Raw genomic sequence first — 15568 nt, 5'->3', positions numbered from 1 at the left:
TCACTTTCTCCTTAGTTCAGTGATTTACTTCATCTTAGCTCGTGCTCTTAACTGGACTCGCAGGGCACCCTCGCTTTCTGTCAGGGTAAATGGCAATGGAAAAGGTTTTGAGTTTAATGATCTCATCTCATCTCATTATCTCTAGCCGCTTTATCCTGTTCTACAGGGTCGCAGGCAAGCTGGAGCCTATCCCAGCTGACTACGGGCGAAAGGCGGGGTACACCCTGGACAAGTCGCCAGGTCATCACAGGGCTGACACATAGACACAGACAACCATTCACACTCACATTCACACCTACGGTCAATTTAGAGTCACCAGTTAACCTAACCTGCATGTCTTTGGACTGTGGGGGAAACCGGAGCACCCGGAGGAAACCCACGCGGACACGGGGAGAACATGCAAACTCCGCACAGAAAGGCCCTCGCCAGCCACGGGGCTCGAACCCGGACCTTCTTGCTGTGAGGCGACAGCGCTAACCACTACACCACCGTGCCGCCCGAGTTTAATGATGTCAAATTAAATCAATCAAGGTATATTTGTAAAAGTTTGGCTGGGCTAACTTACACAAATATATGCAGTATTTATCTTCCGTTAACTATATTTATTAGGGATGCCACCAAAAGCATTCAAGCACTTTAAAGCAGATACGCAGAACCTTTATTTTTAAATACATTTCTGAGTGGATAGTATCTCCATCCTTGACTCTTGTATGCTGTATAAACGGGAATAAAAAAAAAATATTTTTGAGAGTGGCGGCACGATGGTGTAGTGGTTAGCGCTGTCGCCTCACAGCAAGAAGGTCCTGGGTTCGAGCCCCGGGGCCGGCGAGGGCCTTTCTGTGTGGAGTTTGCATGTTCTCCCCGTGTCCGCGTGGGTTTCCTCCGGGTGCTCCGGTTTCCCCCACAGTCCAAAGACATGCAGGTTAGGTTAACTGGTGACTCTAAATTGACCGTAGGTGTGAATGTGAGTGTGAATGGTTGTCTGTGTCTATGTGTCAGCCCTGTGATGACCTGGCGACTTGTCCAGGGTGTACCCTGCCTTTCGCCCGTAGTCAGCTGGGATAGGCTCCAGCTTGCCTGCAACCCTGTAGAAAGATAAAGCGGCTAGAGATGATGAGATGAGATGAGATTTTTGAGAGTTAAAATCGACCGCAAAGTTGGCATTGGAGCTGCCCCGCTGAGTCAGCCAGCCCTGAGTGCGTGACGTCACAGCAGTAACCGGTTTTAAGGCCGAGGCCTTTGACAGCTATAGACCAAAGTCATATAAATAAAAATTTATGGTGAAAGTAAGAAATACCGTTACTGACTTGCTCAACTAAGACTGATTTGACTTCATCATGGGTGCAAGTTTTCCGGCATGTGCCGGAAGCTCCGTTTTTTTCGGTTCCGAAAGTAATTTTTCCAAATCGTGTAAATCCGTTGAGATATTCGGGGGGGGGTATAGGGGTGGCCCTCTCACTGTCTCACTCTCAGCGTATTACCGGGTTACCGCGGTACAGTCTCTGCACGAGACAAATCTTTTCATCTCGTCTTCGCCACAAACCTCATTCAATTTATACGCCGCTCACCGACGAGTGGTCCTGACTAGCCCGTTGTTTCACGCACGTAGCACGTTGTTCGACCAAATCAACACAGCTATTCCCATGAGTCGCCGTTTCTTTTGGTGCAAGTTAGAACGGTGCTTTTGATTGGCTCACTGTTAACTGCCGTCCAATGAAACTTCAGCTTTTATAATAAGCCTTATTTTGCTTCCCTCCCTTGCGACAGATCCACGTGCTTTGCCTCTGGTTGCTGATCAAAATATGTCAAAATGAAGTTTTTATCGGAAGGCTCCAATACAAAAGAATTAGAAAAGACGTCTAGAAATAAATGGAGATGGGAACAAAGTAACAGTAACTTTCACATGGTCAAAATGCAAAGTCATGGATAATTGTGGCCCAGGTGTTTTCTGCAAGTATTGCTCCTAAGGAAAGAATTTTGAAATTAATGATATTGGCCGTGCACTTTTCTGATTTTTGTGCTATGTAGTAATAAGTGAATTCAAAACATTTATTGGTGATTTAAATTGTCATCTAATATTGTGTGATGTGCAAATGCAATGTGCTTTCTTCTAGAATTGAAATTATTCATCTGCTTTTATAAACATGTATTTTTTTTTACATTTGATTACCTTTCAATTATGAAATAAAAGTAAGGTAGGTCTTGAAATAAGTTTGTTAGCTTTTTTATCATCTTTTCTAATGTGGTTGTTAGGTTGAAAACTCATTTGTAGTCAGTAATGGATTATAAAATATAGATATTTTTGTAGATGGAAAAAGCTGAATCTTGTTATTTGCTAAAATCCAGGAGTTTCTGAGGACATCAAGACATGTGGCCCCTTATTTTAACTCCAGCTGTGTATATATTGTAAAAAAGGTATCACAGCAAAAGCATATTAAAAATGGTTGTTTCAACATTTAAATTAGTAGTTGCTAGATGTTTTGAAATATCAAGCCTTGTACTTGAAATATTATTTCAGATGAATTGATGAAATGTACAGTTGTGCTCAAAATAATAGCAGTGTCTTTAAAAAGGCGAGTAAATGTCAAAATTCTTCAAATAAATTGTACTTTAATGAACACAAATGCATTGGGCATACTGCACATTCTATTTCAAAGCAAGAAAATTGGAAAAAGTAATTACATTTCATAATATTTCACAGAAAGTCAAGAAATGTAATGTTCAAAAAAATAGCAGTGTTGACATCTTTCTTTGGAAACTCAAAAATGTACCATACAAACTAAGAAATTCTTGAAAATTCAACTTTGCTGAGTATCCTAAACTAATATTTTGTTGCATAACCATGGTTTCTGTTAACTGCTTCGCATCTGTGGTGCATGGAGTCGACCAACTTCTGGCAACGGTCAACAGGTATTGCAGCCCAGGTTAATTGTACTACGTTCCACAATTCCTCTGCATTTCTTGCTTTTGCCTCATGAACAGCATTTTTTATGTCAGCCCACAAGTTTTCTATGGGATTGAGGTCCGGGGATTGTGCTGGCCACTCCATTAGTTGGATGCTGTTTGTCTGGAACCATGATTTTGCTCGCTTGCTGGTGTGTTTGGGGTCATTGTCTTGTTGAAACACCCACTTCAAAGGCATTTCCTCTTCAGCATATGGCAACATGACTTCTTCCAGTATCCTGATGTACTCAAACTGATCCATGATCCCTGGTATGCGGTAAATAGGACCAACACCGTAGTATGAAAAACATTCCCATATCATGATGCTTGCACCACCATGCTTAACAGTCTTCACTGTGTACTGTGGTTTGAATTCTGTGTTTGCAGGACGTCTGACAAACTGTGTGTGACCCTTAGACCCAAAAAGAACAATCTTACTTTCATCTGTCCACAAAATATTACGCCATTTCTTTTCAGGCCAGTCAATGTGTTCTTTGGCAAATTGTAGCCGCTTCAGCACGTCTTTTCTTTAACAATGGGACTTTGCGGGGGCTTCTTGCTGGTAGATTGGCTTCACATAGACGTCGTCTGATTGTACCAGTACTCACAGGCAAGTTTAGATCTTTTTGGATCCTCCTGGAGCTGATCATTGGCTGAGCCTTTGCCAGTTTGGTTATTCTCCGATCCATTCGAGAAGTTGTTTTTCTTTTTCTTCCTCGTCTTTCTGGTTTTGGCTGCCATTTTAAAGCGTTTGATATCATTTTAGCTGAACAGCCTATAAGTTTCTGCACTTCTTTGTAGGTTTTCCCCTCTTTTATCCATTTCTTGATTAAAAGCCGCTCTTCATCAGAAGTGTCTTGAACGACCCATTTTACTTGGTTTCTCAGGACCAATGCAGGACAGCCAGCATATGCAATGTCAGTTGCCTTGATCCTTAAATAAGGACCACCTGTTAACACCTTTTTTTTTTTTTTCACAAAATCAATGCCCTCCCTAATTGAACTCACCACTGCTATTTTTTTGAACACACCCCTTTCAGCTAATCATTCAATTTCACAGAATCAGTAGCATGCACGGCAGGCCTGTTGGGTCTGTTGGTTTTCTATACCTTTACTATACCCTCCAGAAACTTGCTTGTAGTGTAAAGGTTGAAATTTTAACAAAAACAGTGATTTATCTTGCTACTGTTGAGGGACTGCTATTATTTTGAACATAACTGTATGTGAATATGCAAATCATATAACTATTAATATTATAAATGTTTGCATGAGCTTGTGTAAGAGACAACCATTTTAACTTGTAATTTAAATTTTTTTTGAGCCCTAAGGGGGGCTCACCCCCCTTTGTAACCCCCGCTGCATGGCTATGCCATGCACGTCTGACTTTGTCAGACTTTTCAGGTTTTTGAAAATTTTATACTTGCACCCATGCTTCATTGATTGTGGGTTGACTCTCATTAAAACAGGATAGGTGTTGTAAATTATGCAACATACATGTACATGCATTCATTTCCACTGAAAAAACGTAAAAGGCTAATTAAATAACCAGATGAACTGAGACAATCACATTCTGAAGCAAATTAAATAATCTTATACCAGTAACTTATACACACAATAGAAGTTACATGTATTAATCTAAATGCAGGTAAACATGTTGTTTTTGTTGTTTTATATCCAAATGAGAGTCGGAGCTTACCCGTCTGTGTTCTCGCTTCTTGAAGGCCGATCTTGTGGCTGATTGTTTTGAAACAGTCTGACTTTCAGTTGTTCGTTCAGTTCTCCGTTCATTTGCTTCTTCCATGTAAGGGCGAGATGGCAGCAATATCCAGTTTAGAAATCAGACGGCAAGTCCATTCATTCTCTATTTTGTCCATACGGAGTACTCTGCCATTACTGCTTGGCTCAGGCAATTACTAAAACCCGGGATGGAATGGAACGTCACCGGTTTTAGCAACAACCGTGGGGCGGTCACTGCCTGAGCAATATGTCCCGTCCCGTTCCGTCCCGGGTTTTAGCAACAACCCTTGGTTCACACTCCGGGGGAACTGGTGCAACTGAACTTTCCTTTTTAAAATTAATAAAATAAATACTTGTTTTCTTTTCCTTTAATTGTTGATACTCTTTCAATACGGGCTTATAGCCAACGCTCCTCAACAGATCAGAGGTCTCGTACGAGTCTTCAGTAAAATGTGCAGAGCAGAGGAGAGACCACTTCATAGGCGCTCAATGTGCCCGTGAACTTCTCGCAAACTGCGTCCAAATCTTTGCAGTTTGAACATTCTTGGGCATTGAATGCAACGTAAATCCACCTTCTGTCATGTTGCTGCACCGACCAGCAACACATCTACGTGGCATGGTGATAAATTAGCTTAAAATGGAGGATCGGAGTTGCAGTCAGCTGTTTTTTTAGTATAGCGGAAATGGTGATGAGGCCGATAGACTTCCTGCTGTGACGTTATGGATGTCAAGGTCATTCACTCAGACCGCTACCTATATGAATCATTTTGATCGTAAAAATTACTATATTAGATTTATTGTTAACGCTTAAAACTATTCCTGTGTCATTCTTGAGGTCTCAAGGCATTTATAAATGAAAGTGAGGCCATGGCTCTGCGTATATGCTTTAAGCAGCAATGAAAATGTCAGCCATGTGGACATTATGCAACCAGTTTGTAAAATAATTGTTTTTTCACTAAAAAAAAAATCTGCCTTCCACCTGAGTTCCAAATTGGAAATGCTTGCTTCCTGTCTTTTTTTTTTTGACAATTAAATTGTTTAAAAATTTTTTTAACGATAAATCATGAGCAGGGAAAAATCAATATATCACAAGCCCAGCGCTCATTTAATTTGTTGGATGTGCGCATGCTTAACGTGTGTGTGTGTGTGTGTGTGTGTGTGTGTGTGTGTGTCCACACAGGCCGTCCTCCCGGCCCTGAAATGGAGTACTGCACAGACAGAGAGTCCTACTCTTTAGCAGCAGGCCTGGCACTTGGCATGGTTTGCCTTGGGGTGAGTGTGTGAATGCTGCCAAATTATGCTAAGAATGTTTGTTTTCTTTCATGCAAACTTCATTTCCTTGAAAAGTCACCTGCCATACCAGTTTATTAGCACGCTTATGTGTATTAGCAGTTCTCACAGTCACCTGACATCCTCCTTCCTGCTTATCATTCAAGCTGCTAACACAACCAAATCTCTCTCATTTCAAGAATAACTCTCATGTGGTTTTGCACACTGGAGGCACTCCCTTTTAGATTCCAAAAGCTTCATATCATTTTTTTTTCATGCCATTGTGAGCAAGTACTTGTATCTTTATGATTTTTTTTCTCATTTTTGTCATTCATCAAATCTTGTTGCTGTTTTAAAGTTTTGTTTTAGAAGTAATTTAAAGACTACATAGTTTCAACAATTAGTAGTTATCAAACCATAATATTAAAGTATCGGTTATGTCTTATTATTCCCATTAATAGATTACTTAAATAAATTTCCGTAAATAGACAAGGACACTATGAAATAACCAGAATTATATTTAATCAAATGAAACTTGGTGTTCCCAATTCTGTCAAAGGCATTATTTGTTTGGAAAACAAGTTCTCACTTGTGTGCCTCTAAAGTGCCTTTTTAAGGTCTTAGAGCATTGTATTAAAGATAAAAAGCATTGTGAGCATATGTACAACCTTTGTGTGAGCTGTTTTTCCCATGTTTACTAAGCCTCTCTACCTGTAGCATGGCAGTAACCTTATCGGCATGACGGACCTGAATGTACCAGAGCAGCTTTACCAGTACATGGTGGGAGGACACCGGCGCACACACACTGGCATTAACAGAGAGAAGCACAAATCCCCAAGTTACCAGATTAAGGTAAATGAAATGAACACAGATGTATAAAAATCACTACATATTATGGAGGATAGAATTAAAGCAATGTGTGAGCCATCACCTTTGGGAAATCTGATATAAAACTATTAAATATTAATGATAGGAAGGTGACACGATCAATGTGGATGTGACTTGCCCTGGTGCCACGTTGGCTCTTGCTATGATCTATCTAAAAACCAACAATAGGTAAGTATCTTTTTTTTTTCTTCTTCTTTTCTTTCTCCTTTTTTCTCTTCCTGTCTAGCTTGTTCTTAACCCCGATTCAAAGCAGTTCCTTTTAAAGACTCCCGTGGTTTTTGTGCTCTCTCTCTCTCTCTCTCTCTCTCTCTCTCTCTCTCTCTCTCTCTCAGGTCTATAGCTGATTGGTTGAAAGCCCCAGACACCATGTTCCTGCTGGACTTCATCAAACCTGAATTTCTGCTGCTGAGGGTGAGAGGAAGAGAACAAATTAGAGGGAATAAGTGATGGCTAGATTATGCCTCTAAACATCACTGTGACCTTTTGAGCACCTTAGTACTTCCCGTTGTGTATTACAGTTGTCTGACCCAGTATCAAATTTTGTCTCCGTATCTGGTAACAACTTAACATTTTCAAAAGAATTCTATTAAAAGATGTCACGCTGCAGTAGCAGTATAATAAGAGACCCCCCTACATTAAAAGAGAATTCCCAAACCAAATAATGAATAAATATAGCGAAATATAGCTAAATTTGAAGCCAAACTTTTATATACACGTAGGCTAAAGATATTCGATCTCAGTTTTTCACAACTCCTCACATTTCATGTTACCATACATGTCTCTTGGCAAGTCAATTAGGATATCTGCTTTGTTTACATCAGAGGTAATTTTAAAAAATGATTAGCGACAGATTTATTTATTGATTTATTGATTTATTTATTTTTTTACCACATTAATTCACTATATCAGAATTAGTGGTCAGATATTTACATTTTCTGTCTCTTAAAACAGTCTGGAAAATTCCAGACGTTGATGTGTAATGGCTTTTAGAAGTTTCTGATGTCTAACTGTCATAATTATAAGTTGTATTTCGAGCCAGTGTGTTTTTGCCCTTAATACAATGAGAAATACAATGAGCTTTTCATGCCATGGCCTGAAAAGCTGTCACGCAAGGGATAAGTCCCTACTCCAAGACATAAAAAAGTGCAGGTGATCACTGATGAGCACTATGTATGGGGCAAAAAGGGTAAGACTTTTAATCTGAATAACACCATCCTAACTGTGACTCATGGTGGTGGCAGCATCATGTTGTGGGTGTGTTTTGCTGGAAAAAGGACTGGTGCATTTCAGAAAATAGATGCCATCTTGCATGTAAACTTTTAACCCACTGAAAGTCTGAAGTCGTAAATAAAAGCTGAAATACAACTGTAATTCCAAAAGAGTGGGATGTTGTGTAAAACATAAAAACAGACTGCAATGATGTGCAAATCCTTTTTGACCTATATTTAATTGAATACAATACAAATACAAGATATTTAATGGTGAAACTGTGATAAACTTTATTATTTTTTTGGAAATATACACTCATTCTAAATTTGATGTCTGCAGCATGTTCCAAAAAAGTTGGGACAGGGCAACAAAAGACTGGAAAAGTTGTGGAATGCTCAAAAAACACTCTACAGGTTAATTGGTTACAGGTGATAGTATAATGATTGCGTATGAAAGGGGCATCCTCAAAGACTCAGTTATTCACAAGCAAGGATGGGGTGAGGTTCACCACTTTGTGAAAAACTGCATGGGCAAATAACTAAACAGTTTAAGAACAACGTTTCTCAACATATAATTGCAAGGAATTTAGGGCAGCATTTCTCAACCTTTTTTCAGTCACGGCACGCTTCAGAAGTATACAAATTCTCAAGGCACCTCCATATAAAATATACGCAGTCACGCTGACCATACGCTGACCCTGGCAGTGACGTTGTGACATGGGAAAGGGGGCCGTGAGACAAATTTAGATGATGCATGAGGTGGCGATGATCTGCATTAGTGTAACTATCGTTTTTTGGAATTTTAATTCATTTTATTTATTTCAATGTTAGAATATATAATTTTTTGATGGCACCCCTAACGAAGCCAGATGGCACCCCAGTTGAGAAAGGCTGATTTAGGGATTTCACCATTGAAAATCCTTAATATCAAAAGATTCAGAGAATCCAGAGAAATCTCTACATGTAAAGGCAAGGCTGAAAAAACCAATACTGAACACACATGACCTTTGATCCCTCGAGTGAAACTGCATTATTAAAAAAACCCGGCATGGTTGTATAAAGGCTGTTACTACATGAGCTTGGGAACACCTCAGAAAAGTGTTGTTGGTAAACACAGTTCATTGCTGCATTTGCAAATCTCCAGCAACAATGTCCATAAACGCCGCTGAATTCTCTGGGCCCGAGTTCATCTGAGATGGACTGACACAAAGTGGAAAAGTGCCGTGAACTAACAAGTCCGCATTTCAGATCGTTTTTGGAAATCATGGACGTTGTGTCCTCCGGGCTATAGAGGCAAAGGACCATCCAGATTGTTACCAACACAAAGTTCAAAAGCCAGCATCTGTGATGGTATGGGGGTGTGTTAGTGCCCATGCCATGGGTGCTAACTTGCACATCTGTGAAGGCACCATTTAATGCTGAAAGGTACATCTAGGTTTTGGAGCAACATGTGCTGCCATCCAGATGATGTCTTTTTCAGGGACATCCCTGCTTATTCTAGCAATGCAATGCCAAGCCACATTCTGCACTTGTTCCAACAGCGTGGCTTCATAGTAAAAGAGTGTGGGTGCTAAACTGGCCTGCCTGCAGTCCAGACCTGTCTCCCATTGAAAATGTGTGGCGCATTATGAAGCGTAAAATACGTCAATGGAGAAGCCAGACTGTTGAATAACTTAAGTCATAGATCAAGCAAGAAAGTGGAAAAAATTTCACTTTCAAAACTTCAATTGGTGTCCTCAGTTCCCAAATGCTTACTGAGTATTTTGAAAAGGTTATGTAACACAGTGTTAACATGCCCCGTCCCAACTTTTTTTGGAACGTGTTGCAGGCATCAAATTCATAATGAGTGTATATTTATAGAAAACAAAGTTTATCAGGTTGAACATTTAAATAGCTTGTCTTTGTATTCAATTGAATATAGGTTAAACAAGATTTGCAAGTAATTGCATTCTGTTTTTATTTACACTTTAGAGTGTCCCAAGTATTTTGGAATTAGGGTTATAAATCTGTCCCTTAGCTGCTATTATGAAGTGACCTTTTATGATATTTTTTACCCTAATTGACTTGACACAGGAAGTGTATGGTAATATAAAATGCACACGTTAACTTGTGCGTAAACAGCTGTAACTGCAGCTGTAACTGTTTTTCATCTAGCAATTCACTATCACCTTTTAAAGTTTTAATTGGAATCAGACCTGCGCATCTTGTACACACATGTACCAGGTCCCGCCAGGGTATAAGGTACAGGAGGAAACCTGTAAGGGGAAAATGCCAGCAGAAGCAGTGAACAGTGGATGACTGAATCTCAGTGCTTGTTTTGTGTCTCCAGACTCTGGCCAGATGCCTCATCATGTGGGATGAGATACTGCCTAATGAGGAATGGGTGACTAGCAATGTACCTCAGGTACAAAATCAACTTATTTCACTGACGCACACAAATGCTATACACACAGGCATTTTCCTTTTCAATGTTACATTCCTACTCCAGCTGGTTCTGTGCTAAAAGAACATGATGTGTTCCACATCAGCTCGGCTTAACTTCCACTTGCTTTAAGTTCAGGGATCACGAAGATGTTTTGCAATGCAGGTTGTGCAAGTGACACTTGAAAGGCAAAGCTGTATTAAGCCATTATTGGCTACAATTCAAGCAAGCCAAAGAACATTGTACAACTAACAGGTTACTTCCATGTGTTACTTCCAGAGTGTGCTGTGAACCAGTGATGTAAACATTCAGCATCTGTTGATACATTTTTTTGGCCAGATGTTTTTGAGCATTCAGAATGGGTTCTAGTGCAGATTGCTGTGAGAACTTGTTTAATCTACCATATGTGGTGGTCTGGAAAAAGACATTGGAATTTGTTAGCACTGCATTGTGGGAAGTAACAGGAAAAACAGGGCTAGATAGACACATAGAGAGAGAGATAGAGAGATAAGAAAATAAATATATTTTACCAAAATTATGTCTGTGTTTTTATACAAGCTACTTTCTGACCTTGCCTTAGTAACTACCAGCAATGACCATGTTGGCTAAAGAGACATTTTGACAAAAACAGCAGTAAAAACAGTCAGTCTATGCAAAGATGTCTAACACCTTACAAGCTAATGAATTGATCATGTATTTGGATAGCCAACAGAACAAACGTGACTGACACTCTGGTGACAAAGTGAAGAAATGATAAGGCTTGTGTTGAAATGCTGCAAGTGACTGCTGAGTAATCTTAGGTGATGAGACAGAGACTAATGTGAATGACTCTAATAATTAAAGTGATAATCATCGTTTCCTGTTGTAAACTGGTAGATCTTTTAAAATTTTCAGTAATGGTTTCTCCATGGGTACATTAGATTATAAATGTAGAGGTAAATGGGGTATCTTTTAGTGCAATTGAAAAGTAATCTTTAGATATATAATAGATTTTTTTTCAGTTCTCACTTTTGGGCATAAACAGATTTTTTTAAAAATGCTAGAACTTCTAAAATGAAACCTCTGGTTAAGAGATGTGCAAAGAGGCATGTGCATTCAGGTCTATAAGTATCTGGACAGTGACAATTTTCATGCGTTTTCCTCTGGACACCACTACAATGGATATGAAATGAAGGTGTGATTGAAATGTAGACTTTCAGCTTTAATTCAAGGGGCTGATCGAATACATCACATCAACCATTTAGGAATTAAAGCCATTTTCCCCTCCATTTTCACAGGCTCAAAAGTAATTGGGCAATTGACTGATGAGCACTTTCATGGCCAGTTATGGCCTGTTTCCTTGTTATTTCATGACAAATTAAAGAGATAAAAGGTCTGGAGTTGATTCCCAGTGTTTAATTTGCATTTGGCAGCTGTTCATGGTAACTCTCAATATGCGGTCCAAAGAGGTGTCGATGCAAGTGACCATCATTAGGCTGGAAAAAAAAAATCCTCACCCCTATCCAAGACATAGCAGAAACTTCATCAAATCAACAATTTTGTGCATTCTTAAAAACAAGGAATGCACTGGCGAGCTCAACAACACCAAAGGGCCTGGAAGACCATGGAAGACAACTAAAGTGGATGATCGTAGAAAATCACCTTCAAAACATTTAGCCAAGTCAAAAACACTCTCAAGGATGTAGACCTATCATTGTCAAGTCTACAAACAAAAGTCACCTCCATGAATGTAAATACAGTGGGTGTTACCACTTGATGGTGTTAGCACTGGTAACATTCAAGAAGAGAAGGGCCAGAGTAGACTTTGCTAGAAAGCCTGATCAGTTTTGGGACAAGATTCTTTGGGCAGATGAAACCAAGATTAACTTTGTACCCAAATGATGGGAAGAGTATGGAGAAGGAAAGGATTCAAAGCATCATCTGTCAAACATGGTGGACATGGGTGTGTATGACTGCTAATAGAACTGGGTCACTGGTGTTTACTGATGTTACTGCTGATAGAAGTAGTAAGATGAATTCTGAAGTATATAGAGCTGTACTTTCTAATCAGATTCAGTCAAATTCTGCAAAACTGATATGATAGCGCTTCATAGTACAGCTGGATAACGACCCAAAATGTGCCACAGAAGCAACCCAAGAGTTTCTTAAGGCAAAGAAATGGAATGTTCTTAAATGGCCAAGTCAGTCAACCCAACTAAGCAAGCTTTTCACTTACTGAAGACAAAACTGAAGGCAGAAAGACCCACAAACAAGCAGCAGCTGAAGGTGGCTGCAGTAAAGGCCTGGCAAAGGATCTCAAGGAAGGAACCTCAGCAGTTGATGTCCATGGGTTTCAGACTTCTGGAAGTAATTGACTGCAAATATTTGCATCCGAGTACTAAAAATTATGCTTATATTTTAACTTTTAGTTTGTCCTATTACTTTTGAGCCTATGACAATGGAGGGACTGTGTTTAAAAAATGGCTGTAATTCCTAAACAGTTTAAACCCCCTTGAATTAAAACTGAAAGTCTACACTTCAATCACATCTTGATGGCGTCATTTCAAATCCAGAATCAGAATCAATTCTATTGCCAAGTGCATTTTCATATACAAGGAATTTGCTTTGGTGTTTGATGCATGACAATTAAGATGGAAAAAAAAATTAAGTAAAGAGACAAAAGTAGAAATATACATAGAATAAAAAATATGAAGCAACCTAAAATATACAGTTAGAAAAGAAATGAACATATTTAAAGAGTATTTGCAAACAGCAAAGTGCAAACAATAATCTAAAGGGGAAGTGCGTTAACGTGACTCATTGGGAGTGTGTGCGAGTTCAGAGTCGGGGGGGTCTCTGACCTTGTTGATGAGGCCAACTGCAGTGGGGGAAAAAGTTGACCTTGTGGCATGAGGTTTTGGTCCTGATGGACTGCAACCTTCTGCCAGAGGGGAGCGTCTCAAAAAGTTTGTGTCTGGGGTGGGAGAGGTCAGCCACATTCCTCTCTAGGCCTTCCTCAGTGTCCTGGAGTTGTACAGGTCCTAAAGAGATGGAAGATTGCAACCAATCACCTTTTTGGTAGAGTGAATGATGTGCTGCAGTCTGCCTTTATCCTTAGCAGTGGCAGCAGTGTACCAGACGGTCCATTGTGGTGGTGTACAGAGGCAAAAATATTAAAATTGTGTCACTGTCCAAATACTTAAAGACCTGACTCGGTTTCAGTTCAGGAATTCTGTATGGAATTTCAAAATTGGAATATGTGAAGAGTTTTCTCAGGCTGCCACACATGGTAAGTCTTCAAGCAAATTGAAAGCATATGACCCACCTACACACTAAACTGCAGTTACACATTTAAGTTGCAGATCTCCCAGACTGAGACTTTGGAAGGTCATCAGCAGTTGAGTACCTTTTAAGTCCAGTGTACAGTCCAGATCAAAATACTTTTATTTCATTTGACCCCTGTGCCCCAAGGAAGAACTTGACATGGGCTTTTACATAGTGAGCTTGATGCAATATAATTTCAAGATGTGTCCTAACTTGAGCACTACTGACTAATTATTATTACTAAACTATAATATTTAAACTATAATGTACTGTAATATTTAACTGGAATGTGTTTTTGTTGGTAGATAATCCAAGAGAACATTGGACTGCAGGAGGAAGCACTTGTATCTGAGGATCTGAACATGGAAACTTTGGTGTAAGCTCATGTCATCACATTCACTGTTGGACCAAGTGGTTGTTTAATCTTGATTGTAGAATAAATGTTGGGCTTCAGTTATAAATCTGTTATTATGACATGCCTGAATTTAAGAATTCATTCTAAAGCTACATGTTCCTCTGCTCAGACAAGCTCATGATTATATCATCGCTGGGGCCTGCATGGCAGTGGGCTTTAGGTTTGCAGGATCAGCAAATTCTGATGCCTTTGACTGCCTGGTAAGGGGAACCACACCACACCACACTGGAGTTTCAGTTAGATGCCTTCAGTTAGTTACAACATGCTTCTTAGTATTTCCTGCTGTTCTCATTACTGTATATACAGTACCAGTCAAAAACTTGGACATCCCTACTCATTCAGAGGTTTATCTGAACTTTGACTATGTTCTTTCTACATTGTAGAACAATACCGAAGACATCAAAACTTTGAAATAACATAGGCGGTAAACAAAAAAAGTGGTAAAAAAACAATGTAGCCAGTAGCCTTGATGATACTTTGCATACTATTGGCATTACCTTAACCAGTTTTATGAGGCAGTCACCTGGAATGCTTTTCAGTTAACAGGCATCTCTCATCAAAAGTTAATGAGTGCAATTTCTTGCCTTCTTAATACATTTGAGATCAAATACTAAATAATAAAAATACAAATAATAGCCCTTTCCACAACTGTAGTAATCCATATTATGTCAAGAACCGCTTAAGTAAAGAGAAACTACATCCATCATTACTTTAAGACATGAAGTGACTTTTTAATTAATAAAAAGAAAGAAAATACATTGAATTGTGCGCGCGCACACGCAGTGCATCTCAAAAAAATTAGAATATCATGAAAAGTTCATTTTTCCCCCTAATGTAATTCAAAAAAGGTAAACTTTCATATTCTATGTTCCTTACATATAAAGTGAAATATTTCAAGCCTTTTTTGTTTTAATTTTGATGATTATGGCTCATAACTCATGAAAATCAGAAATCCAGTATCTCAAATTATTAGGCTATTTCATTTCGAGCTTGAGTAAAACAGTATAAATAGTGTATATCTCTTAGTCTAGTTCAGTACACGCAAACACAATCATGGAGAAGACTGCTGACTTGACAGTTGTCCAGAAGATGATCAACACCACCCTCCACATGGAGTTAATCAAACTTGAATTAGCTAAATTAATTTTCTTTTTTTTATGTGTCTATATAATAAAAAGAATATTACATGGTGGCACAAAGATACGAAGCTTATCTTCAAGTGGTGAACACATCTTCGCGCCACTGTGTAATATCCTATATAAAAATTGTACCCTGATTATTTTCTTTCTCCCACAGTATAAGTTTGCTCGAAACTTCATGAAGTCTCTCACTAGCACCACTTCTACAGCCACAGTTGTAAGTTGAAATCTCAGAGAAGGCGAAA

General features: G+C 39.2%; 1 protein-coding gene across 3 annotated transcripts in view; it reads left to right on the top strand.

Moving 5' to 3' along the window:
* Positions 1–15568, top strand: part of anapc1 (anaphase promoting complex subunit 1) — a 93989-nt gene that overhangs the window by 59218 nt on the left and 19203 nt on the right. For all 3 annotated transcript variants that reach the window (XM_060925375.1, XM_060925376.1, XM_060925374.1), the window contains exons 30-37: positions 5860–5951; positions 6666–6800; positions 6922–7004; positions 7169–7247; positions 10374–10448; positions 14075–14145; positions 14294–14384; positions 15481–15540. In XM_060925375.1, coding sequence (XP_060781358.1) covers positions 5860–5951; positions 6666–6800; positions 6922–7004; positions 7169–7247; positions 10374–10448; positions 14075–14145; positions 14294–14384; positions 15481–15540 — 686 coding nt within the window. The remainder of the gene's footprint in view (positions 1–5859; positions 5952–6665; positions 6801–6921; positions 7005–7168; positions 7248–10373; positions 10449–14074; positions 14146–14293; positions 14385–15480; positions 15541–15568) is intronic.

The sequence above is a fragment of the Neoarius graeffei genome, chromosome 7 (assembly GCF_027579695.1).
Source record: "Neoarius graeffei isolate fNeoGra1 chromosome 7, fNeoGra1.pri, whole genome shotgun sequence".
Lineage (NCBI taxonomy): Eukaryota > Metazoa > Chordata > Actinopteri > Siluriformes > Ariidae > Neoarius > Neoarius graeffei.
Note: the sequence above shows the minus strand (reverse complement) of the source record. Positions and strands in the feature narration are given on the sequence as shown.